The 26,404-nt window shown below is 34.0% G+C and overlaps 1 protein-coding gene across 1 annotated transcript in view; it reads right to left on the bottom strand.

Moving 5' to 3' along the window:
- The window catches only part of LOC134252421 (uncharacterized), a 47,509-nt gene that overhangs the window by 2,595 nt on the left and 18,510 nt on the right, over nt 1-26,404 (bottom strand). Inside the window, exons 5-25 of the mRNA XM_062734897.1 lie at nt 26,218-26,384; nt 25,870-26,043; nt 23,638-23,823; nt 23,084-23,208; nt 22,709-22,879; nt 22,226-22,324; nt 21,907-22,056; nt 21,604-21,712; nt 21,116-21,366; nt 20,730-20,975; nt 19,884-20,331; nt 19,078-19,259; nt 18,676-18,909; nt 8,254-8,424; nt 7,960-8,120; nt 7,121-7,838; nt 6,856-6,988; nt 4,871-5,118; nt 2,214-2,388; nt 708-1,982; nt 221-315 (exon numbers count right to left, since the gene is read on the bottom strand). Coding sequence (XP_062590881.1) covers nt 221-315; nt 708-1,982; nt 2,214-2,388; nt 4,871-5,118; nt 6,856-6,988; nt 7,121-7,838; nt 7,960-8,120; nt 8,254-8,424; nt 18,676-18,909; nt 19,078-19,259; nt 19,884-20,331; nt 20,730-20,975; nt 21,116-21,366; nt 21,604-21,712; nt 21,907-22,056; nt 22,226-22,324; nt 22,709-22,879; nt 23,084-23,208; nt 23,638-23,823; nt 25,870-26,043; nt 26,218-26,384 — 5,518 coding nt within the window. The remainder of the gene's footprint in view (nt 1-220; nt 316-707; nt 1,983-2,213; nt 2,389-4,870; nt 5,119-6,855; nt 6,989-7,120; nt 7,839-7,959; nt 8,121-8,253; nt 8,425-18,675; nt 18,910-19,077; nt 19,260-19,883; nt 20,332-20,729; nt 20,976-21,115; nt 21,367-21,603; nt 21,713-21,906; nt 22,057-22,225; nt 22,325-22,708; nt 22,880-23,083; nt 23,209-23,637; nt 23,824-25,869; nt 26,044-26,217; nt 26,385-26,404) is intronic.

Raw genomic sequence — 26,404 nt, 5'->3', positions numbered from 1 at the left:
CCTTTAATAGACACGAGCTGCTTAAAACATTGAGTAATCGATTGGCAATGAAAGACTACGAAAGTTTAATTCAAAGTCATTCCAAAAATTACGTTTAACATCATTCAACCAAATTTTCTCTGAAAGTCTCTGTTGTACATCGTGTATGAATTTAATAATAAAGAATCTAACTGAAAAAAGGGTTTCAATTCAATGTGTTCTCCATCTACAGTTCACCCACCTCTCCGTCGTTGACCTCGCCTAGGGTAGTGCGTACCAGTCGCAGAATGTTAGGAGCATCAAACTTAGCGTTCATACCAATACTTTGCATGTATTCTGTAAAAGTAACGAAAAAATTCCAAAAAAGAAGATTTTATCTATCAGGTGTCAAAATTGCCGCTTTTTGTTGTTCTAAGCTCTAAAAATGTTATACATGTTACGATAAAAATAAAATAATGTGCTTTAATGCTTCAAGGCATGCAAAATACGTATGATGTGCACTAATATCGCTGAAAAATTGTTGTTCAAGAACATTTTCAAGAACACTTATTGTAAGTGCTGATATTGATGTGTAAACTATCTAAAATAATTACTAACATGAATACATTTTCTTTAGATGACAAACTTAAAATAAACTTGATAAAAATTCAACGTGGCTGTGCAGATGTCGTGTGGCATATTATATTCTAGAAATGCTCTTGTTTATAAAGTTATTAATATGTGCTTACTTTTCTTTGCCTCTGCATTTTTAGACATTGATCTGTCAGTTTTGTAAGCAATACCAATGATGTCCTTAAAAGACTTCGTTAGCATGTCAACAATACCAAATTGATCTCCTTGTGCGGCAGACTCATTTCTGACCTCGGTAATGCTCTTGTTCAGAATAGCAGCAAACATGGTAATAAGCGTGAAAAGGACACAGAAAACATATGTAAAGTAGTAAAATTGTGCAAGTTGTGGGGCTGCATTGATCATGGTATCCAAGCTGTTCTTGCCTATTAAAGCGTTAGTGAGAGTTCCCCAAGAAGTGAAAATGCTTCTGTATTCGTAAAGGGAACGCCCAAATATAAGATATCCAAAGATGACATATCCCCCAAACACCATTCCAAAGACAACGCCGAAACCAATGATTTCTTTAGCTGCACTAGTGACAACGGTTATTATTTCCGTCAGTTTTTGGTTATATCCAAGGATTCTTAATATTCTCAGTGTTGCAATAAACACGAGTATGGACATTAGGATGTTAAAGAGCATGTCCCACACGACAATATGAAAGAAATTGATGAAATTATTTTCTCCTGTAAGCTTGTCGTCGTAAAATACGTCCATTGCCTGGTTCGTGTAAGACAGTCTGAGAATAAAGATTGTGATAGCACTGTATCCCAAAATCAAGCATATCGTATCCACTACATTCCAGACCACCTTATAGTATTTACAGAGTCCATCCCTTCGAATCCCTTTTAGCGTGTTGAAAGTTAGAATAAGCTGGTACAAAACGTATACACAATAGCATATGATAGCAAACGTTCCCATAGCATTGAGAGAAACAATCGGTCTGAATGGATTTGTCTCAGTCCAGGTAAAGGAACCACCCATTTCTGTTATTTCTGTTATGTAAGTAACATATGTAAACAGATTAGCATTGGGATTGTAGATAGTAAATTCCACTATAATAGCACGTGTTCCTCTGTCAATCCAGTTGTAGTCTTGAAGTTCTTTCAATTGATTTTGGGCTGCAAGTCTACTTGATGGTAATTTAAGGATATATCCACCACCTCCGTAGGTATTGTATTCGCCTGTTAATGGAAGACCCCAGACGTCAATGGACTTTGTAAATCTCCATGCAGCAGCCGTTTGGAATTGGGCCTTATAAACTTTAGTGTCACAAGCACTGGCGTTAAACGGGTACCAACCAAGGCAGTATTCGCTTTCGTCCTCTTGATACATATTGTAGTAATCCACACAGTAGCGTGGCCATGTTAATTTATTGTAATTGCATTCCCCTAAAAACAAAATGAATACATCATTGTTTCTCACGTCGTTTTACAAAGAAAAAAAACAATAAAGTATTTTTCTCCCCTAACATATGCAGTAATTAGGTTAGGCACACAATATTTTATATAATATTTTACGAGTACATTATTCAAAAATGAAAATTGTAATAAAAAAATGAAGCATGATTTGGTTAATTTCGTTTATACAAACCACCAAAAATACTAGAATCTATTGGATACCTTTAGTCATACGGACTTGTCTGAGTCTTGCAGGGCCTACTCGGATACTTGCCAAATCCCCAAAATATTTCTGATCTTGGAGTTCCAGACTGGCACCGGAATAATAGTTCTCAGGGTATAAAGTAGGGATGAATGTCTGATTCAACCAAGAGAAGAGGTCGGCAGTTTTGTTGATCTGTTAAAAAATGATGTTTTATCAGTGAAGCCTTATTTCACAGTACGGTTTTTTAAACTTCAACCTGCAAACAGATAGATCCTATATCAAATACAAAAAATCTAACAAAATTTTAGTACACGTAATTATTTGGTATTGATGAAAACTACTATTAATGATGCAGGCATCTAGCTTTGACAAAAAAAAATTAAAAAGGAAGTGTTTTCCTCTCCTGACATAAAGGTATAATTTTAGTCATTTTTTATATGAAGTCTTTTTTTTCTATCTTCTCAAATGGGCTAAATCCAACGCGACTATGACAGGCAACTTCTATAATCCAGCATCTATTTCGTTCTATCGACTGAAACTCTTTCAAGTTTTAAGCTTTACAAAATGTTTTTACTCTATAAAAAGTTTTACTTGTTGTTTTTAAAATAAGATATTAGATTAAGAAAAACTAGTAATTATTAGTAATCCATTTAGTCAGAATAGCAAGTAAATGACTATCATGGTTAGTGGTTATATTACTTAGTAAATGAACTACTCATTTTTGTTAAATTATTATTACTTAATTTAGAGATAATATGCTTTCTATTTACTAAATTTTATGAATTATTACTAAGTAAATGTAATACTGAAATTAATTAAAATATTGAATATTATTTCTTAAAAGAATACTAAATAAATAAAATATTTATCATATTTACTAAAATCGACTTTATTTACTAGAAACACTGCAAGGTATATATTGATCCTCTGATACAAGAGATAACTTTGAAAGTTCAAAATGTGAGTATTACTCACATTTTTCTTGATCAGTTTCCTATTTGAACCCTCTAAGTTGTCCATACATATGATGGAAACAATACTTTCTATTTCTTTTGCCAATTTCTTTGTAATTGTTTTATTATATTTTACAATTAAACATTTTATTCCAACATCAAAAGCTTTATAAATTGAAAAAGTTGTATCTTTTTAAGGACCATTTTAAAAATAGGTTAATGTTTCAAGTACTTTAATACAGCATTTTTTTTAGTATGCCTTTTTTTCACATGAAGGAATATTTAGAAGAAGGATAACTCCTCCTCACAGACAATTAATATTAACATGGAAACCAAAATTATATATTACATTTCAAGAATTCAATCCCGATAATAATTAGACTACCGTATTTCAGTAATTATTTGTACTTCAACTGCTCTAAATTCTCCTTCATTCAGTAAATAAATTATTGTTTTAAGTAAATCAATTAAATACAATTTAAACAAGATGTTTTTGTGAAACACTGATGCCCCCATATGGCAACATAGCAAAGGTTAAACTTTTCTTATATGTAAATTTAATATATTGGTATTTCTTGATATCTCCAAGGTCAAGGTTATTGGTATCTAATGAAAGGTCCTGTCACAAAAAATACATATGTGAAATATGGAAGCACTAGCCCCAACCCTTTAGAAGTTATGGTCAAGGTTACCAATTTTGAAATGTAGATCATACTCCAAGGTCAAGGTCAAAGGTCAGATTTGGTTGTACCAAAAGAAAGGTCTTGTCACAAGGATGAAATATGTAAAGTATGAATGCACTAACCCTAACCCTTTTAAAGTTATGGTCAAGGTTTGCTTTTTAAAAGTGGGCCAAACTCCAAGGTCAAAGGCTCAAAGTTCTTGGTATCCAATGAATGGTCTTCTCACAGGGTTACATATATGTAAGTATGAAAGCCCCATCCCTTACCGTTCAAAAGTTATGGCCAAGGTTAAAGTTTTTTCACAAGGATGGAAATCTCCATGGTCAAGGTTAAAATGTCATGATTGTTGGTATCCAATGAAAGGTCTTTCAACAAAAAATATATATGTGAAGTATAGATGTCTTGGTATTTACTGTTCAAAAGATATGGCTAAAGAAAAAGTTAGGAATTTTTGTGTAAAAGTGGGTCAAACTCCAAGGTCAAGGTCAAATTTGGTGGTACCCAAAGAAAGGTCTTGTCACTAGGAACACAAATGTGAAATATGAAAGTCATAGCTCCGCTAAATCAAAAGTTATGGGCAAGGTTAAAGTTTTTGCGGACAAACAGACTGAGAGACAGACAGAGAGATAGCTAGACAGACAGACGGACACGACAAAAACTATATACCCCCGAAACTATGTTTATGGGGGCATAGAAGTATTAGTTATATAGTAGATAGTGGTAAAATGTAAGTAAAGACCAAGTAATGTTATTACTTATATACACAAATTTAAGTAAATATAAATTACTTAGTAAAACTTTTTAGTGTGTATAAGTAAAACAATTCTTTAAAAAACAAAAATCAAGTAAAACATTTGAGCTTAGTAATTAACATATATTTCAGTAATTGATTTAATATTTTAAGTAAATGCTTAGTAATGATCTATTACTTATCTTTGTTAATTCAAGTAAAAAAATGACTACTGAGTAAAACTTTTTTAAGAGTGTTAAAACACTCAATAATCATATTGATGGATAAATGAGAAGCATTATATGTACCCCTGAGAACCCTAGCTGTCCATTGCCATGTCCAACCAAGTAATTATCTACGTTGGATTTCATGAAAAATGCTCTATGGTCCCGCTCAACGTAGCTGATACTGTAGATGACGAACATAAAGATGGCGTAAAATATAAGGTTCATCAGCGCCTCCTGTGCTTTAAGTTCTTGTTTTCGTTTCTGTCTGAGCTTTTCGAGGTCTGATTGAGGTGGCGGTTCTGATTTATTAAATATTCCATTTACGAAAGCTACAAAATATTAATGTGTCATCTATGACTATCTTTAAATCAAATTAAGATACCGTCTTTGCATTTGCACCAGGCCATACTAAAGCCAGAACTATCCATTCATTAAACACACATTTTAAATAAACAGAATATGACAACCATTAAATACATTATAAGGAAAATGTTTAGTTAAACCAACATTTAAAGAACATGTATCCAACCTGTTTGTATAATGAACCATATGATGATAACGAACAGTATTCAGAGTCAGAAGTCCATAAAACAATATAAAATAGGAGCAGAGCAAACACGGGCCTCCAAAATAGAGGTGGGATCATGTGCCCTGGAGAAGTGAGCATCCCCTGCCGACCAGTCACATCTGCCATGTGCTCCTTGTCATGATCGTTAAATAACGGGAAAACGTCAATTCAGTGTATAAATAATGGACTGACAATTTGTGTGAAAAATGTCAGTCAGCATTTGAATGATAAATTGTATTTGCCGACAAGATCATTGTGTCAATTATTAAACCAGAAGTCTCTCTCGAGACTGTAGCTCTACTGGCTTGTACTTATAACAAAGGAAGAGAAGAGAAGCCATTACCATCAGACCAAATCTGTAGGAGGAGTAACGTTTTAAAGGAATATCACAGAATTTTCTATTTTTAGTAACCATGGCAACACCATTTATCGAAATCAAAAACTGATGCACTAAATTATGTATCATAGTGTAGTCTACTTGTATGCCAAGTTATACTGAAATCAGACCAAATCTGTAGGAGGAGTAGCGTTTTAAAGGAATTTATAGAAATTTCTATTTTTAGTAACCATGGCAACATTGTTCATCGAAATAAAAAAAACAAAGCACTAAATTATGTATCTTAGTGCAGTTCTACTTGTGTGCCAAGTTATATTGAAATCAGACCAAAACTGTAGGAAGAGTAGCGTTTTAAAGGAATTTCACAGAAATTTCAATTTTTAGTACCATGGCAACACCGTTCATCGAAATCAAAAACTGATGCACTAAATTATGTACCTTAATGATGTCTACTTGTATGACAAGTTATACTGAAATCAGACCAAAACTGTAGGAGGAGTAGCGTTTTAAAGGAATTTCACAGAAATTTCTATTTTTACTAACCATGGTAACATCTTCAACGAAATCAAAAACTGATGCATGAAATTATGTAACTTAGTGTAGTCTACTTGTATGCTAAGTTATATTGAAATCAGATCAAAAAACTGTAGGAGGAGTAGCGTTTTAAAGGAATTTCACAGAAATTTCTATTTTTAGTAACCATTGCAACACCGTTCAACGAAATCAAAAACCGATGCAGTAAATTATCTAACTAAGTGTAGTCTACTAGTGTGCTAACTTATATTGAAATCAGACCAAAACTGTAATAGCAGTAGCGTTTTAAAGGAATTTCACAGAAACTTGTATTTTTAGTAACCAACACCGTTCATCGAAATCGAAAACCGATGCACTAATTTATGTATCTTAGTGTAGTTTACTTGTGTGCCAAGTTATATTGAAATCAAACCAAAACTGTAGGAGGAGTGGCATTTTGAAAAATTGTTTACAGATAGACGGACAGACAGACAGACGGACAGCTCGACAGACAGAAAGACGGACGGACGACGGACACCTTACTGTCGCATAAGCTCTTCTGGTCTCTGACCAGTAGAGCTAAAACATGTTTGCTCGAAACACAGTGATGAAATATTATTCTTTAACATTATGCACGAATGTCTTTACCCATATAACTGCGCTCTGATCCGGCATTGTATTGGGAAGCTGTCGCTTTCAGCTTGTTTAAATCCATTTTAGGAGTTTCACCGTCTGCGGGTTGTTTGAAAAGCATTGCAAGTAGAACTGCTATTATTATAACCTGCAATATAGAGTAAAAAAGAAATTTAATTTATCTGCGTAATGCTTGAATTATTTCATGATCTTTATACAATATGTGTCAAACATATGGGTTTTTTTTTCAAATATTTGAAAGAATAAAATATAACAATACCTTCAAAGGATCAACACAAATCAAGGATTCAAAGAATGAAAGGAAAAAAGAAGAAAGCCATTCTTCCGCTTTTGATTTGCCCCATTCCATACTGTAGAGAATAAGGAAAAATGCCGATGTTATTACAGCGAGCCAAACGACTACCCAAGCAACGTAAGCCATCCAGTATGGTAACGGGAGATGGTCTTTGGTGAAAAAATCTTCGCCATTAAAGGCTCTCTTTTTCAATTCCATGTCCATGTTTTTTCTGATCTTCATGTCGAGCTCTTCGGCCTTTTTCTTGCTTTTGTGTTTTATTTCAACCTTCGGTTTACATTTTTTGAATACCATTGTAACAAACATAATGGGAGGCGTAGTTAAAACAATACCAATTATAGACACATAAACCGTTGACAGAGAAAACCGTAGAAACCCAATCTGGACTTCGTTACTACTTTGTTCCTCTGAGGATGATTTGAAGAACATTGCGTTTGCAATCATTGTCAAGAATAATAGAGCAAGCAAACAGGATAGCCGCTGAACCCTTGTGAATGGACTTCTTTCTGGACGGATCATTAGGGAAAGCCAAAGGTGGTTTTCTGTTAAATTGAACTGAGCATGCTGGGCAAATAGAGTATTGAAGGCCACCAGATTATCCCTTCCACAAACCGGGACAACTCTGTCCACCTGTCCATCGTCTTGATCCAATGCCAGCCACCGATCACAAAGGAAGACATATCTATTGAAAACATTATTTAAGAAAAAATACTTTTCTGAAACAAATATTTTATATTAAAAAAGCATACAATGTTGATACCTTTTGACATCAAAATATAAAGGGAAAATACTTTGATTTATACCTGGTGTTTGTTTGAGGATCGTCCACTACAATTTTGTTGAGATACCAGTTCTGATAGTCGCCAGACCCAGAATTATCATGCCATATACGTATGTAAGTTAATCCACCAAGTTTCTCCTTCGTACCCATAATAAACTTCTTTACACTTCCAGTGTCGAATCCCTGCAACATGGTTTAGAAGTTTAATTATTGATACACGAAAGTGTTTATGCATCGTTGAAACTTTTTATGTTACGGTTCGATATAAGCCTAAGTAGAATAAAAATGCAAAAAACATTGATAGATACACTAGTACCTCTTTTACACCGTCGCTGAGGATTCTCACGCCCGAGTCGTCTTCCTCGCCCGCCAGGACAAAATTGACCACGGACTTTGTCCCTGCCCCACGTCTGAGGCCGGTTTGTACTGTTATCATGTAGAAATACTCATCAGTAGAGTCACTGTCCACCAGGAAATGGATGGCCCACTGTCACAAGAATTATCAAAAAAAAAAAAAAAAAAAACAGTACATAACTGTGTTGTCGCAAAGAAAGAAATGGTACATGGTCAGCATACTGTAAATCACGTTTAATTCTCGTGAAATTTTCGCATTAAAAGAGGCATTGTGCTCTCGAAAGAAGATGGGTGAACAAGACGGGCAGAATGCCTATCGCGTCAGATATTAAGAAATCATATTAAATATGTGAATTGATTATTTAAACTAACTTCTAATTATTGAAATTTTTGAAATTATGAGTAAAAAAAAACTTTTCTGAGAGAGAAAAAATCTCGTAAAAAATTTTCTTTCATAAAATTATTATATGGTATTCGTGGGATTCGAACCCTAGCAATAAAAATCCGACGTATCAATAGCATACTGCTTTGAGACTAACGCGTTAACCACTATGCTACACCGCTCATGGTGATTTCAGGCATTTAAATCATGTTTGTGATATGACCTGCGACTTAATGGACGAAGTATTTCTCGGAAAGATGCTAGTGTTGTGTCATAAAATTATACTTTTAAGGTATAGTGGGTCTTCGCTCCATGTTTTTGAAAACCAAAAAATGTGTATTTTATTGTACACTTTTAGGATCATCTTTCAAAAAAATGGAGAGAAACCCACCCATATTGAAAAATTTTGTTTAAGTATGAGAAAATGATCGTTTTTGTTCTTTTTAGTGTGTGTAAGCATTTTCATAGGGGAATATTTTCTGTCTTTGTGAGATTTTTGTAAATTGTAAAGATTTTAAACACCCAATTTTATGTTAACGCCCCCAAAGTCTACCTGATTCAAGATCAATAGTTTACCGCCTGTCAATCATAAGAAAAACAATAGCTTCTGATTTGATTGACGGGTCAGCTACCAGTGCTTCATGATAATCTGAGTTTGCATGTTTTGAAAACAATTACCTGGTCACGCGTCAAACACTTTCATGTACCCGCATAGTATACACGCGGATTAGAAAACTCCAATATGTTTGAATTTTATTTCAAAAAATAATTGAAAGTAGATTATTTAAACATTGACATAATAAAATATTTCTTTTCTATCTTCACTGCTGTTTGTTACTTGTAAGTGCTATATCGTCCACGTTTATCTGTAGACCGCGTCCACAGAAACCGGCTCTATTTGCCGTAATTAGAAGTCCGACGAATTAAATTATATTTTTAAGAAATAGGATATAAGAAAAATATTCAGTACTAATAAACGGCATAGCATAGTTTTTAAAAGATGTTTTATTTTGTATTATGGCTACAAGCCGCACGATGTTGTACAGAAATTGATGTCAGAATTAATGCTCGAATTTCCTCTAGCGTCTGTATATATATATATATATATATATATATATATATATATATATATATATATATATATATATATATATATATATATATATATATATATATACGTAATGAAAATGTGAAGATAATTAATAGTGATCGATTCCGAAAAGAAATCTTTCTAACAATAAAATTTTGTTAACACACGAAGAATAAAAAATAAGGAATATTTTGGACAACACTGTTGGCCATAAAAAGAGACATTTCGATCGCGGTAAATGCTTGTTCACATGCACGACGAATAGGTGGATCAATAGTGTTTTATTTCAATAGTCAGACTTTTTTTAATCATGCGATTTCTTTTATTGAAGATTTAAAAAGATAATATTATTGATATGTAGTTTTTACTGGTTAATTTTTCTTTTATGTAAGGAAAAAATTTTCTAAAAACGATATAGTTGTATCTTATTATTTTTTTTCCCTTCAAAACATTACCATGATTTCGATGAATGCGTTTAGTTTACAAATAAATTCCATATTAGAATAATTATTTTACGTAGTTTTACTCAAAACCAGACACAAAACACGTAATATTGACCCTGATTACCAAACACAGACTTCCTGTGTAATGCTACGTAACTATACACAGATTTTTGACATCTTGGGTATTGGGGGTCTCCAGGTAAATAACACCACTGTTACTTTGACCACTCCCCCTCCTCAGGTAACCGTACGGTAAAAAAATTGGGTCTTTAAATAAAGTATACTTTAATATTAGATGAAATATCAAGTAAAATTTGGATTCAATTGAGATTAAAATTTTCACTTCTTATCTGTCGCACTATAGGCATTCTGCCCGCCTTATTCACCCATCTTCTTTCATTCTCGCATATATAAGTGTAAAGTTTGGTCATTTCAAGTCCCCATATTTTTTATTTGTCTTTAAATTACAAAGCTTGGCATATTCATTTAACACTTTCTTTGGTTCACACTTTGAGTAATTTGATCATATGTATTGCACATTTATTATGTGATGTTCTGAAATTGGATTCACGACTTGTAATGTCATCGTATGCAAAGTGAAAGTAGAATGAGTACATGTAATACATGCATATCCTTTCGTATTTAATGATGTCCTTGTTGAAATAATTGCATACATGTTGTTAAAAGAGTATGGACCACTAGATGTTTTGTTTAAATTACGTTTTTCACTAGTATTTTACCTGTATTGTGCAGACATGTGTTGTAGGCTTGCAGACAGTCTATTTTTCTATTTACATGGTGGCGTATTGCATTACTTCCGGTTTATTTTTCTCTTGATCCGCGGTATTATTAATACGCCCTTGGGGTTTTGTAAAGAAGTAAAAATGAACAGTTATGAGGTAATTGATTAATTAATTATTGTTGAATGAATGAAAGTCAAGTTATTTTATGGTGAAATACTTATTATTGTTCGAATTATCTTAATGGAACTATTTTCCGTATAAGATTTTCCGTATTTTTCGTATATTCCGTAAGAATTTATACGAATTCGTAAGAGTTTTGTATACGAATTTTCTCTAGAGTATAAAAGGGGAGATTCTTCCGTAAATCGGGGAGTCTGCTATTTTTGATGCTAGGGTTAACGTAATTATTTTGGGCTTTTAGACGAAATTGGTAATTATTTGCTAATTGTTAATTGTAATTCGGTAATTGGTTTAATTTAATTGGGGGAAAGTTTAATTTTAACAGCTTTTGGGGATTAATTTACGATCATATATCTTGATTATTCCAGGATCCGATCGTATCTGAATTTCCAGTTGTTAATAATCTTTTATTCATTGATAATTAAGTTTAATAGATAGGTTTCAGCCATATATTTCGATTATTTCGAGATCCGGCTGTTTATTAGGATTTATTTAATATTGTGAAATTTGTCAGTAAAAAGGGTGGTTAAAAGGCCTGGATATTATTATTTATCTTTGCATTAAAATTGTTCATGTTGGTTTTGCAGACTCAATAAATTTATAAAACTTAAATTTCGAGTTTAGTGTTATTGACTCAGTGTTTAAAAAAGGAGTTTACTCCCGTCTTCTAGAACCACTATAGCAATACTTAAATGAGATAGTCGTTGGACGCTATCTCGCTACAATTTTTGGTGTCAGAAGTGGGATAGCCATTGAGCGCTATCCCGTTACAATTTTTGGTGTCAGAAGTGGGATCCACAAGTTTTAGGAGCGGATCCAGAGATACGAACTCATCTTTAGAATTGGTTCTTTAATATTTAACCACTGAGTCATGTATACCAGACGTCAAGCAGCTCTTCATGGAGAGGAGAATAGAAATATGACGGAGGATGAAATGAATAAATCAGAGACAAAGGAAATCATCAATGTGGCACCAAAGCCAACAACCCATGAGATACATTACCTCACTGAAACAAGTGATGGGGAGAACTTGACAGAATCGACGGAAGATGACCAAGTAGTCAATGAGTACATATGCCCCACACATGAAAGGGTACTTTCCCCAAAGATTGTAGTACAGACTCCACACAAAGTTACAAGCTTAGGCTTGAGTGGAACTTCTACTGGTACAAACAGTAATCACACAACTTGTACTAAAACTGGTCCAGGTAATGTCCCATATCATAGTCAAATGACTTCTTTGGCTGAGGGAGATCACATAAGTCAAAAAGGTGAGTTAGGAAATATGAATGAGAGTTTAATTCACAGTCTAAGTCAGGTTATCCATGGAGCTTTCAACAGAATGACTGAATATCTAGGTAAGGTTGTAAGTAACACAAACCAAGTCAGCCAAGCCAACCAAGGAAAACATACTCAAAAGGATCAAGTCACCATCAATGAAGGTAGTATAATTGACAGTCTCAGCCAAACAATCAATGGCGCCTTCCACAGGATGACAGGTGATTTAGGTAAGATCCTTAGCAATACCAACCAAGACAGTCAAGCCAGTCAAGAAAGAGAAACCAACGGAGATGATCAAGGACTTAGAGGGAGAAGTAAAATCCGAAGGAAACCTACATCAGTCTGCAGAGTTAGCAGAAAGACATCAAGGATGAGATTACCATTAGCCACTGGTTATACTACCACTGAGCTTGATGAGGACTCGGATACTGACGATGAAAGAACAGCACGGTCAAGTGGATCCATGTCAACCCCAAAGATATTTGGTAACAGAAATTCCAGTCATTCAGTAAAACTTCCAGCCTTTAAAGGAGAGTCTGATGAGAAGTGGAAAGCTTATATAAACAGGTTTGAAGCAGTAGCTCAACACAATGGTTGGACAGACAAAGAAAAATTAGGTCAACTGTTGCCAAGGTTACAAGGTCATGCAGGTGAGTTTGTGTTTGAGGAGCTTGGACCAACAATTTTGTCCAATTATAAGAAACTCCTCAAAGAATTAGAAAGTCGTTTTGGTATTATTGAGACCAACAAGACCTATCAGACTAAATTTAGACGCAGAGACCAGAAAAATGGAGAATCTGTGCAGGATTATGCAGTAGAACTTAAGAGTCTCTACAATAAGGCATATCCAGATAGGGGTAACAAGACAAAACAAGAGGACTTAGTTTCCAGATTTTTGCTTGGTTTATCAAGTGAGAAAGCTCGCTTACATGTAGAATTAAACCGGGATCCTTTAACTATTGAAGAGGCTACGGAGTTCGTCATTGAGTATGAGGAAGCTACTAGATACCCTAGAGCAGATGACGAGCGAAAGTATGCCCCCCGCAAAGGACCTGTAAGACAAGTGTTGAGTAGTAAGGATCAATTGTCACAAGGAGAAACTTCTTACAAGGATAGCAAAAGCCATACAAAAAAATGGAATAAAAGAGAACAACACACAGAATCGAAAGGGAAGAGCCCCTCTAGTAACTTAGATAAGCAAGGCCAAAAGGGATCTGAGTCAGATTTTATAACAAAAACTGAGCTGAAACAGGTCATCCAAGAAGTTTTAACTGCAGTTCAGCCCAACAGTGGAAGTCAAGTGCAACGGCCCAGGAAACCTTTAATTTGCTTTAGATGCGGTGAGCAAGGGCACTTTGCCAGAAACTGCTCCAGTGAGAAAAAGCAAGAAGTGATGCATAATAATGCACCATTAAATCCTGGTGCAAATGTCTTCAAGCCTTCGTTAAACTAAAACGGGTCAGCTCTGTTGGCCGAGAGATGACCCAGTTGAATTTTGAAAATGGCCCAACTCTTGATTGTTCTATTAATATTGACAACAATTATTCTAATTTTAGTCAAAAGAAAACAGAGGACAACCCTGGTGCTGAAGGAAAAGGTTCTACAAATATCATGACGGTGGATAGGTGTAACACAAACTTGGACAAACTTCATACTGCTGAACAGCAGCTGAATTTAGTGCTCGGAGTGGAGCCGGATGGGGTGGTACCGGATTTTGAAAGTCATGGATTCAGTCAGGAAGACTGGGGGGTGGTACCTGGAATTGTGAGTCTTGAACACAGTCAGGTAGACTGTGGGGTGGTACCTGGAATAGCAAGTCATGGATTCAGTCAGGAAGACTGGGGGGTGGATCCAAATTCTGAATCCCTTGATAGTAGTCAGGTAGACTGCTGGGATGGTACATGTAACCTGGGAGACAGTCAGGTAGACTGCCCAGAGTTAAATGTAAATGCAGGTCAGGTAAACTGCAATTCATTTTTGTTTGATAATCCAAGTTTGAGTCATGATTTTGTTGCAGATGAAATCCACAGGTGTGGTCAGGAAGATTCCTGTAGACCAGTACAAGATGAATGTACTAATTCTGAAGATCTTCAGCACCATGGTTCCTCTCTTGAATACATCCTCAGGCAGATAAATGGGAGTCCTGGCATATATATGAGTGGTTCCGTACAGGGTGTAGAAATAGAATGGACCACTGACACAGGAGCCACAAGGTCAATCATATCTAAAAGGATTTTTGAGAGAATCCCCAGAGAATCAAGACCACAACTAAAACAGTCAAATGCATTAACTAGTGTTAATGGGGAACCCTTGAATGAGTTGGGTAAAGCCATTTTTGAAGTTCAACTGGGCCATGTAAAATTCACAGAGGAAATTATTGTGGCTGAAATTCAAGATGAAGCTCTTTTAGGATTAGATATTTTATTAAAAAAAGAAAATGGACCTGTTAAAATAGAATTACATGACAATTTCATTACTTTCAGAGGAAATAAAATCAAGGTCAGGCAACTGACAGAGAAAACTAGAAGGGTCTTAGCTGCAGAGAATTTTACAATTCCTGCATACAGTGAGTAATTAATTGATGTTTTTGTTGACAGGTTTGAAAGTGACGAGAATTTACCTTACTATGTATTTTGTATTGAACCTTCGGAAGATTTCAACAATAGATTTTCTCTTCTGATGGCGTCATGTTTGACAGACTTAGAAAATAAAGTTTGTGCAAAGATAAGGGTAATGAATCCCTTTAAGACAGATGTTATTATCAAACAAGATGAAATTTTAGGGGAAGCAGAACTTGTAGATCCTCAAAATGTAGAAGTGATATTGTCTTCAGAAAGCATCTCTGAACAAAGTCACCAGCAAACTAGAAGGATACAGTTGACTAAAAACTCCCAAAAGGAGAATAACTCTGCTCAATTGAACAATACTAAGGGAGATGGAAATTCCAATGTACCTGTTTATCTTACAGATTTATATGTCGGGAAAAATCTTTTGAAATGTGTGGTTCTTTCTTGCAGAGATCCAGCATGGAACAGGGTCCCTGTTTCCATATTCCTGGCCAGAGTTTGGAAACATGTGGCCTTGAGGGACAGGATCAATGGATAAGAGCAGTGGATACTAGTCAACAAACAGTCCAGAGTGAACCTAACGGACCTACAAGGAATGACTTTGCGCATCAATCTACAAGAAGATCCAGGTCTCCAGTAAGGCAGAGGAATGATCATTATCAAAGATACCAGGCAGAATTTAATAGGAGGAAGTAAGGAAATTATAGTTAAGATTAAATTGAATTTGTATTGTTAGTGTTTTGCATGATCTATGTACATTTGGGTAAACTATTTCAGTAGAAGTGGGCTAGGGGTGGATTTTTGTTAATACAGACATGACTGTATATGTTTATTAAAGATGTTATAACATATTAAGGTACCGTTGAGGTGAACTTGATGTGTATTATATAAACTTTTATGAGTGAATTGATGAGCAGTTTACATGTTGATAACTTGTTATGAATGCTATTTTGCTATTAATATTCACAATCTCATGAACTGTACATATTTATCATTTTTTTTACTTGTAATGGCATTGCCATAGTATTATTATTCATGAGGACATGAATCTTTAAACGGAGGGGTAGTGTAAAGTTTGGTCATTTCAAGTCCCCATATTTTTTATTTGTCTTTAAATTACAAAGCTTGGCATATTCATTTAACACTTTCTTTGGTTCACACTTTGAGTAATTTGATCATATGTATTGCACATTTATTATGTGATGTTCTGAAATTGGATTCACGACTTGTAATGTCATCGTATGCAAAGTGAAAGTAGAATGAGTACATGTAATACATGCATATCCTTTCGTATTTAATGATGTCCTTGTTGAAATAATTGCATACATGTTGTTAAAAGAGTATGGACCACTAGATGTTTTGTTTAAATTACGTTTTTCACTAGTATTTTACCTGTATTGTGCAGACATGTGTTGTAGGCTTGCAGACAGTCTATTTTTCTATTAACATGGTGGCGTATTGCATTACTTCCGGTTTATTTTTCTCTTGATCCGCGGTATTATTAATACGCCCTTGGGGTTTTGTAAAGAAGTAAAAATGAACAGTTATGAGGTAATTGATTAATTAATTATTGTTGAATGAATGAAAGTCAAGTTATTTTATGGTGAAATACTTATTATTGTTCGAATTATCTTAATGGAACTATTTTCCGTATAAGATTTTCCGTATTTTTCGTATATTCCGTAAGAATTTATACGAATTCGTAAGAGTTTTGTATACGAATTTTCTCTAGAGTATAAAAGGGGAGATTCTTCCGTAAATCGGGGAGTCTGCTATTTTTGATGCTAGGGTTAACGTAATTATTTTGGGCTTTTAGACGAAATTGGTAATTATTTGCTAATTGTTAATTGTAATTCGGTAATTGGTTTAATTTAATTGGGGGAAAGTTTAATTTTAACAGCTTTTGGGGATTAATTTACGATCATATATCTTGATTATTCCAGGATCCGATCGTATCTGAATTTCCAGTTGTTAATAATCTTTTATTCATTGATAATTAAGTTTAATAGATAGGTTTCAGCCATATATTTCGATTATTTCGAGATCCGGCTGTTTATTAGGATTTATTTAATATTGTGAAATTTGTCAGTAAAAAGGGTGGTTAAAAGGCCTGGATATTATTATTTATCTTTGCATTAAAATTGTTCATGTTGGTTTTGCAGACTCAATAAATTTATAAAACTTAAATTTCGAGTTTAGTGTTATTGACTCAGTGTTTAAAAAAGGAGTTTACTCCCGTCTTCTAGAACCACTATAGCAATACTTAAATGAGATAGTCGTTGGACGCTATCTCGCTACAATTTTTGGTGTCAGAAGTGGGATAGCCATTGAGCGCTATCCCGTTACATAAGTATTCCTTAGGGCTATATACAGAGTAATAACCACAATTCGTGAAAATTTTGCGTCGCTAAGAAAGAGTTAATGACTGTCTCACGAAAATAAGGTGTCGCAAAAATTAAGTGATCTCCAGTATAAGGTTATCATGTAGAAATACTCATCAGTAGAGTCACTTTCCACCAGGAAATGGATGGCCCACTGTCACAAGAATTATCAAAAAAAAAAAAAGTACACAACTTTGTTGTCGCAAGGAGAAAGAAATGGTACATGTTCAGCAAACTGTAAATCACGTTTAATTCTCGTGAACTTAATTTTCGCATTATAGAGGCATTGTGCTCTCGAAAGTTTCATTTTCGCGTACATAAGTATTCCTTAGGGCTATATACAGAGTAATAACCACAATTCGTGAAATTTTGCGTCGCTAAGAAAGAGTTAATGACTGTCTCGCGAAAATAAGGTGTCGCAAAAATTAAGTGATCTCCAGTATAAGGTTATCATGTAGAAATACTCATCAGTAGAGTCACTGTCCACCAGGAAATGGATGGCCCACTGTCACAAGAATTATCAAAAAAAAAAAGGTACATAACTGTGTTGTCGCAAAGAAAGAAATGGTACATGGTCAGCATACTGTAAATCACGTTTAATTCTCGTGAACTTAATTTTCGCATTACAAGAGGCATTGTGCTCTCGAAAGTTTCATTTTCGCGTATATAAGTATTCCATAGGGCTATATACAGAGTAATAACCACAATTCGTGAAATTATGCGTCGCAAAGAAAGAGATAATGACTGTCACGCGAAAATAAGGTGTCGCAAAAAATTAAGTGATCTACAGTATAAGGTTATCATGTAGAAATACTCATCAGTAGAGTCACTGTCCACCAGGAAATGGATGGTCCACTGTCACAAGAATTATCAAAAAAAAAAAAAAACGGTACATAACTGTGTTGTCGCAAAGAAAGAAATGGTACATGGTCAGCATACTGTAAATCACGTTTAATTCTCGTGAACTTAATTTTCGCATTATAGAGGCATTGTGCTCTCGAAAGTTTCATTTTCGCGTACATAAGTATTCCTTAGGGCTATATACAGAGTAATAACCACAATTCGTGAAATTTTGCGTCGCTAAGAAAGAGTTAATGACTGTCTCGCGAAATTAAGGTGTCGCAAAAAGGTACTTATTTTGCAAAACCTCTTCGTATTCAGTTTCTGTCTCTATTGTATTATATCCATGCAATGTGCTCGCGATCGTTTTCACTTTATGCCATAAATAATTAAAATCTAAAACCTACATATGCGCATTGTAAAGATATTATTTCCCTATTTTGAATTGTTAGGGAAGTGTATCAATAATAAGTATACCCTTTCAATATCCTTTTTGTCTTCCCGTCGTAAAAAGATTGCTGCTATGACGTATATTACGAGAAGAGCAATAACGGTTCCATAAACAGCTGCATTTGAAGGATCGAATTTACTCCACACAGTGTTGAAATCAATCATGTTGGGCGGTACGTAGAAAGTGGATGCAAAAATACTCCCTGTCGAAGGGTTGGGGCATCTGCATATTGTTTCGTTAAGAGTACTCATTGGTAAAACCTGCATAAATAACATAAACGTTAGACTTAGCACCATACAGTAGCAAAACTAAAAAAAAAATAATTCATGAATGAACCTTAACATTGCAGGATACATCATATTTAATATCTTTCTTTTTCAGATAGCTAACATTTGTCATATTCAAAAAAATGTCGGCCGTTAAGATACCGTGCATCCTTTGGAAACCCAAGCATTTGCTCGTGCGTCCCACGATCTGCAACCAGTGGTGACGATAATAACACTAAAATTGGCTACAACATCTTCTAAAGTGGAGTTGTTCGAACTTGCGGTTGTTAAAGGTGCCTGGCGCTTTTGCCTGCTTCTTTTAGCAAAAGAGCTGTAATCGATCTCTATTTAATAAACAAAATTTTGAATTATTTTATATAGTAAAGCTCTAATGCAATGTGATTCAAATCAATTATTTTTTTAGATCATTCAATCTCAAATCGGACCAGACTGGAGTTTGTGTGCCCTTTGATTCAGTTTCACTGTATAAAAACTTTACATGTACAGATACCTCAATTTTCCTCCACATTATTAGGGGTACCGACACTTCTATTTCTCCTGATAAGAGGGGAGGAACAACAGTTTAGATTCATTAGAACATGAATAGGGAATTAAAACGAGAAAGCTTTTATATTCTTATTTGTTTTAGATGGATTGGGGCAAACATACTAAGCTTTTAAAAGGCTATCACTTTTGTCAAGGAGGAGATAATATTAGTATCCAAATAAGTAAATCAAGCTCAATTTCTAATTTCGTTGTCAATATCTAATAAATCAAAACTTAAAATGTTTATTCTGTGGAGGCATGATGGGATTTTCACATAATTTTGAAAAAAAATCCATCTTGGCGTATAAAATATTGATACATCTTCTTGTATATCATCATCTCCCCGTTGATGTAATACTATAATGACTTATGCTGCACAAATAATATATATATTTAAAAAAACCAGTTTTTCTTATACTTACTTTCCAGTGGCTTGAGACCAATATAACATGAACCTTTGTGACATAATCCTTGTCGAATAAAAGTTTTGAATCCATAACCTGACCAATCATTCATAGTTAATGTCTTAGAAAAATCGTAAGATGATGATTTTGGATACGTCACACCCCCTAGATACAAGGTATAAAGAGAATGGGTCCTCTTATCACTAGGGTTCATATCGTGGGGTTTGATGTAAGCTATTGCTGCGTCCCCCTCGTTTTTCATTGTGAATGTGATATAAATGATTTTCTCCGGGTCATTGGGATCCATTTTTGGAATATAATCCTGATACAGTGTACTTCCTTTATTTTTGAATTTTACATCTGGTCTAATTCCACCACTGACATTGACTGATGTCACTTGAGATGTTACAGCAGAAGCTTCAGGATTTTCTCCATAAATATAGGGGTTCTTGTCATAGACAACGACCTATTTAAAGTCAAAAATATCAGTTAAAAGGTAATAAAATATTTTCAAAGTCTTCAAATCAGCACTTTTATTCTATGGTTGCATGGACCATATATTTCAGACATATTCTAATTTTGTTCAATATGTACCGGCGTTCAATATGTACTAATATTTCAGATACAAGTTAAATCAAACACAATATAAATGCTCTATTATTATTTTTCAGAAATACAAGACAGAAACATCCATATAACAACATAGAAATATGATGGAAACATCCATTATACTTCAAAATAATCACAGAGTGTTTCAATTTGAAGAATGTATTATTTGTGCTAGGATACTATAGCTAGTATCACTTCGCTAGTTTTTAGAATAATAATTCAATCTTTTTTTCTAATTTAAATATGTTAAAGTACCTGAATATCAAGTATTGTCTGATTGTCAGTGTGTGTGTCATTTCCATCTGTTCCAAAGTCCAGCTGTATTCCCTTTATATACTGTTCCGTCCTGTTCATGATACTTTCAATGGTGACCTTCTCAGTGCTAACATCCAGACCACCTTGGGACAGAAGAGAGGCATTTTCTCCTACTTCTTGCTGCATTAGTTGAATCTTTTTCATGTCTTCCAGTGCTTTTTCGATTTTATCTATGTTTTTCTCTGCCTGAAAAGTAAATTTCATTACTAGATACATTTTGAAAATATAAAGAAGTAGTGATGAAGTCCTCAAATTGTGATCCAAAAAGTATTTAACCAAAAGAACACAAAAAAACCACCCATAAAAAATTAGAGCTTCAAACGTACAAACGCTGCCTGTTTTTGTTGGTTTTTCTGTTTTTCGGTTCTGATTTGATACAATTTATCAGCTTTATCCCGTATTTCTTCAGTCGCCAGAGGTTTCTGTGTTGTCCCTAAAAGCTCTTCCTGACTTTGTTGTTGCTCTTGTTTCTCGGTCAATTCAGCAATGATGGAGTCTACGGTGATCACTGAAGTAAGATCCATCACAGTGGTGGGCAACATAGAGGTCAAAATGTTATTCAAAACCTTAATAGTGCCTGAAAATAGTCAACTCTGGAATAAAATATTGTCTATGTAAATGTTCACAAAACCATTTATTAGCAATTATATATTCTAAACGTTTCCAGAAAGTTTATCTGTCTTTTTAATATAAATCATTTTTCTTTTTTCGGGAAAGTGAACCTAATGTAACAATGTTATATTCACATCTGAAATCTCCATGCGTTTCATAAACAGAACTGGGATAAAGAACTAGGACATTACAATGTACTTACTGGATACAGCACTCTGCATGCTTTCAAGACTTTCCACGGGGAATGGCTTGATCTGAGATGTGTTCAACACACTCTCCATCATTTTCTTTGTTACTAAAGTTGAAGCTTCCTGTACAAAGAAATTAAAATGTTTCTTAAACGAAAACATTAATCCCTTTTAAAGCATTACATTTTGAAAACTTCGATAAATGAGTGGAACTTTATACCTATAAAAGGGAATCACAGAACATGCTCTTTCAAGAGTAGTATTAGTATTTAATAAATTGAACAAAAATATTTTCTCTTTTATTCTTTTAAACTCACCGCAGACTCGGTAGTAATATAGGATGGGCTTCGTGTGACACTCTCCAAAGCAGACGAGATTTGCTGTACGTCGGTTGCACTGAATTGCTTTGTAGTGCCGGGGACAGAACTGACTGTATTTAAAAGAATGCTGGTCATTTGAGCTGTTTTCTGTAAAATATAAATAAGAGGGTTTCAATCAGCATCAATTGGCTTTGTTTACTTAAAATATTACAATTATTTCTATGTGAAAGGAAAAGAGAGATGCACTTTTAAGGTACATAAACCTGAGGCGTTTACACCCTCGGATACAGTAGTATCTGCACTGTCGTTGAAGTACCTTTCGATAGAGAAGCGTGACTTCGCTCGTTGTGGAAGATGTCAGTGAGGATACACTACCAGATAAAATATCCTCCTCTGTTGTTCCCTGTGAGTCTCCCTAAAATATTGTAATACAGTTATTCATATCTTGACAGAAGCTGTTTTAAAAGTTTCTTCACATTCATTTAATTTTTAATTATGATTATGAATTGAAGCATTGCATTTTAATCTTTGTAGACTTGTTCCTAATTAAATATCAAATTTCTCATCGAACAGTCAAAAAATATCATTGATAAATATGTATGTAAGCACTCTAACACCCTTTTCATAATGTTTTCTTATTCATTTCCTTTTTATTTTTGGGTTAACAAAGAATTGAATAATTTATAAAACACAATTGAATATAACTGATTATAATATAATTGATAGGACAACTGTGAATACAGTATTCCGAGTCATTATTATGTTTGAAGGAAATGAAGATAAACTGTGTGACCCGCACCTCCGAGAAGTCCACAATATAGGAGGAGACAGAACTGACCAGTCTTACGACCCCCATATCATTACCACCCGCATTAGTAATGTTGAAGGCCTCCTCAAAGGACTCAAATAGCGAGTTGATTGCCGTAGTGTCAGAGCTGGAGTTTGGAGTGACGTTGTCCATTGGCATTACCTACACAATTAGACAAATACGTGAGTATGTTTCATTTATCTTCAAACCAGAAGTGCATGAATAGGCAGCAGCAGTTTCACAAAATAGTCTTTTTCCAGGAATTTGCACTTCGTCTCAATGACGAAGTGCAAATGATCACTGGACAACACCATAAAAGGAATTTTCCAATATTTTCAAACGAAGTAGCATAATATATGGATATACCTTAATATTTGTTTCAAAAATGGCCTTGTCTCCGATCCGATCATAAATGTGAACTCTGACAGTGACGTTATAATCATATGCTGGGTCTCCTAGCTGTAATGGGACGTCAGTAACAGTACTCTCCCCTACAAAATGTAAAAGTATTTTGTTTAAAAATATGTCTATGTATTTCAATCATTAAAACAAAATAAAATGTAAAGTCAGTCAATCAATCGTATGTTATATGAATATTGTAGACGTCTTTTTATGTCATTTCACGTGTAAATTTTCCCAAGATGGCCGGTTAATTTATGGTGGTGTTTATTTCATGATCATAGCATTTTAAATGATAATCTTTTTTGTGATTTAAACAGAAACAATTAAGGAATTTTAAAAATATGGATAAAATCATGGATTGTAAATGGTTTCATAATATTATATATTCTTATGATTTAATGTTCGCTGAAAATTCTTTGATCGCAAACACAAGGTAACAAAACCACCGTTTGGTAATGGTTAACATTTAGTATTTGATTAAATTTGCATACTCGAATGTTAAGATTTTATTGCATTACCTCCTCGGAACACTTCAGTTTTTACGTCCGTGATCCCAGTTGACAAGTTTCTTTTGGTTACTGTTTCATATAGGTAAGTTAGTGGTTCGCCATTTTTCTTGTCTCTTGTTAGATTTCGTTCCATGTTCGTGCCCTCGTCTATCCAACCAGAGCATTCAATGCTGAACTTGTCTTTCAAAGCCTTCCCTATATAAATGTTAAATATAGAAAATCTCTCATGATTTGCAGTTGAATATAATTTTTATCCAACGAGTTGTGTTTTTTTTATCATCCTTATCAGTAAGGGGATAAAAACACACAACGAGTTGGATAAAAGTCATATCCAACAAAAAATCATGGGAGATATATTTATCCAATGTTTAATACTTCACAACCAATTTTTTACACTGTTTTTATAAAGGACCCCACTTTATTTTACATCATCACACTAACGCAAAAGACAATGTGACATCATAACTGCACTTAACTATGGGATATCAAAAAATATCCAATTAATCATATTCGGATCCAAACCGGGATAAAGAGGTACACGTGGGATAAACATATATTTTTACGATATTCATATCTCCCTTAAGAATTGGTTTGTACTAGCACATGTATTTGATATAAAAATAAAATGCCTGTCTGTAACAAGACGTTTTGGGCAAGAGAGAATATATTTAATGATTTTCTTTTGTTAGATTTGTCTTCGTTAACTTTAACTAGGTTATTAAATCATCATTGCACTTAAAGAGCTTTAAATCACTATAGTGTTTGGTCGATGAAAATCATAATTAACAAAAATAAACATGTAAAAATGGGTCCATTCTCACAACATTAAGGGTTTTTGAGTCAACACATTGCGGAAATGTGATGACTTAGAACCCCGTGATGTTGTGAGGATGCAAGGTCTTTTGATTTGACAGATGGATTTCGGATATAAATAAGTTCGATCTCAAAAAGAGACACTCATTGATACCAGTAAGCACATTTGGAACTTGACAAAGAGAGAGAGAGATATATATCATCAATAATCTCGAATTTCGTTTAAATAATAAAATAGATATCTCATAATTGACAAAATATTGCTTTTCCAATAGGAAAAAAATATCTGTTAGAAAGATTATAATCAATAACCTTCCTTTCAGCAAGGCATGAAAGTAATCTATGAATTATAGAAACAAACATAAAATGCACTGATCCATAATCTCTATTACTCGATCATCATGAATGTTTCATTCAAACTTTTTCGACTCATAACGTAATTTTACCTATAAAAGCAAAGCATTTCTACAATGACGTTTCGAGTTTGGACATTTTTTTTTTTATGATTAATAAGTTTATACAGTTCAAAATGACATACACATAGGTATATATAGTTGTTAGGATCATTTTTAAATTTTGAACGTTCAAAGATGAATTAATTGTCTAAATATATTTCAAAATAAATATCAATAACCTTACTTGCGCTGTTCTTTTGAAGATTTTTAAAGATTTAAATACCCTATATATACCAATGTAAAACTCGTTCATTTTGAACTGTAAAAACTTAATAAATCACATTATATAATGAAGCTTTCAGATTTATCACTTTTTGGCCCTGTGGTTCTTGAGAGGAACGTTTGAAAATGATACCATTAAATTTTCGTTAATTATGAATTAAGCCCTTTAATCATTTGATTGAACATAAAAGCAAAGAGTACCGTAAAATGTTTTTTTTTTTGTGGTTTAAGTTGTAGTTTCAGTGAAACATTTAGGATTACGAGAGTTTTCGATCGGAAAAAACTCACGTAGGTTCTTGGGTCAGGTGAGCTAATAAGAAAGTAATAAGTAATTTATTGGATGGTATATTTTAAAAAGAAATGTTTTTTTAATATAAATATGAAACTTTACAATTTTACTTGAAATCAATTTTAGAGATGAATCCATTAAGATATCAGCTTCTTTTTTTTTTTACATTTACATGTTTTTTGTCAAAATAACTTTCGGTAATAATGGGAAAGACAATATCAAGGTTAACATGATGACTTTGAGTGCAACCCTGCCAACTATTAAAACCCTTTCTAAGGGCTGCAATCAACTGGATTACGAATTTATATTCTTAATTCTTTTTAATGCTAGGAACTTTTTCATTTTTTTGGCCATGAAGTATAATTTGTTCCTAGTACTAAATGGAGGTGATTACTTATTAGAAGAAAAATGTCACATCAAGCGCTTATCAATATGATCATTTAATACTGAAATTTGAATTACCTGTAGTCGGGGTCACGGAGCATGCTCCGTCGTATGGAGGGTAGTTGGTGGCTAGGTCCATGATGACAGTGCTAGGTCCTGTACGTGAAGCGACGCTTGTTACTAGAGTAACCGTGTATTTTTTACCAGGATCAAGTGTGTTTTCTTTTAGAACCAATGCTTGATTATCTATTCCTAGAAACAGGTAAGGTTGTATAGTGATTAAGTTGGATGATAAAAATGTGGGAAACTTCGATTTTAAATATTTTTTTTTTCGAGTCAAATTTAAAGTTCATTTTAAAATCATTTCGATATTTAGTGAGACTTCAGCTTATCAACAACTGTTGCAGATATAAACATTGAACAGACCGTTTGCTGTTTTTGAGAGCAGGTCAATAGAATTCCACGTTGAACCGTTAAATTCCTTCAAACTCCATTCGTAAGATGGATTCTCTGATTCAGTACAATCTAAACAATTCGCCAGGACATTCATTCTAGAGGTTACAGCCAGTTTTTCCTTGCAGTTGATAATACACCTGTGAATTTAACATGTAGA

This window comes from Saccostrea cucullata, unplaced genomic scaffold (genome assembly GCF_032062105.1).
Source record: "Saccostrea cucullata isolate Sc308-1 unplaced genomic scaffold, CSIRO_AGI_Scuc_v1 ctg45, whole genome shotgun sequence".
NCBI classification, from domain to species: Eukaryota; Metazoa; Mollusca; class Bivalvia; order Ostreida; family Ostreidae; genus Saccostrea; species Saccostrea cuccullata.
Note: the sequence above shows the minus strand (reverse complement) of the source record. Positions and strands in the feature narration are given on the sequence as shown.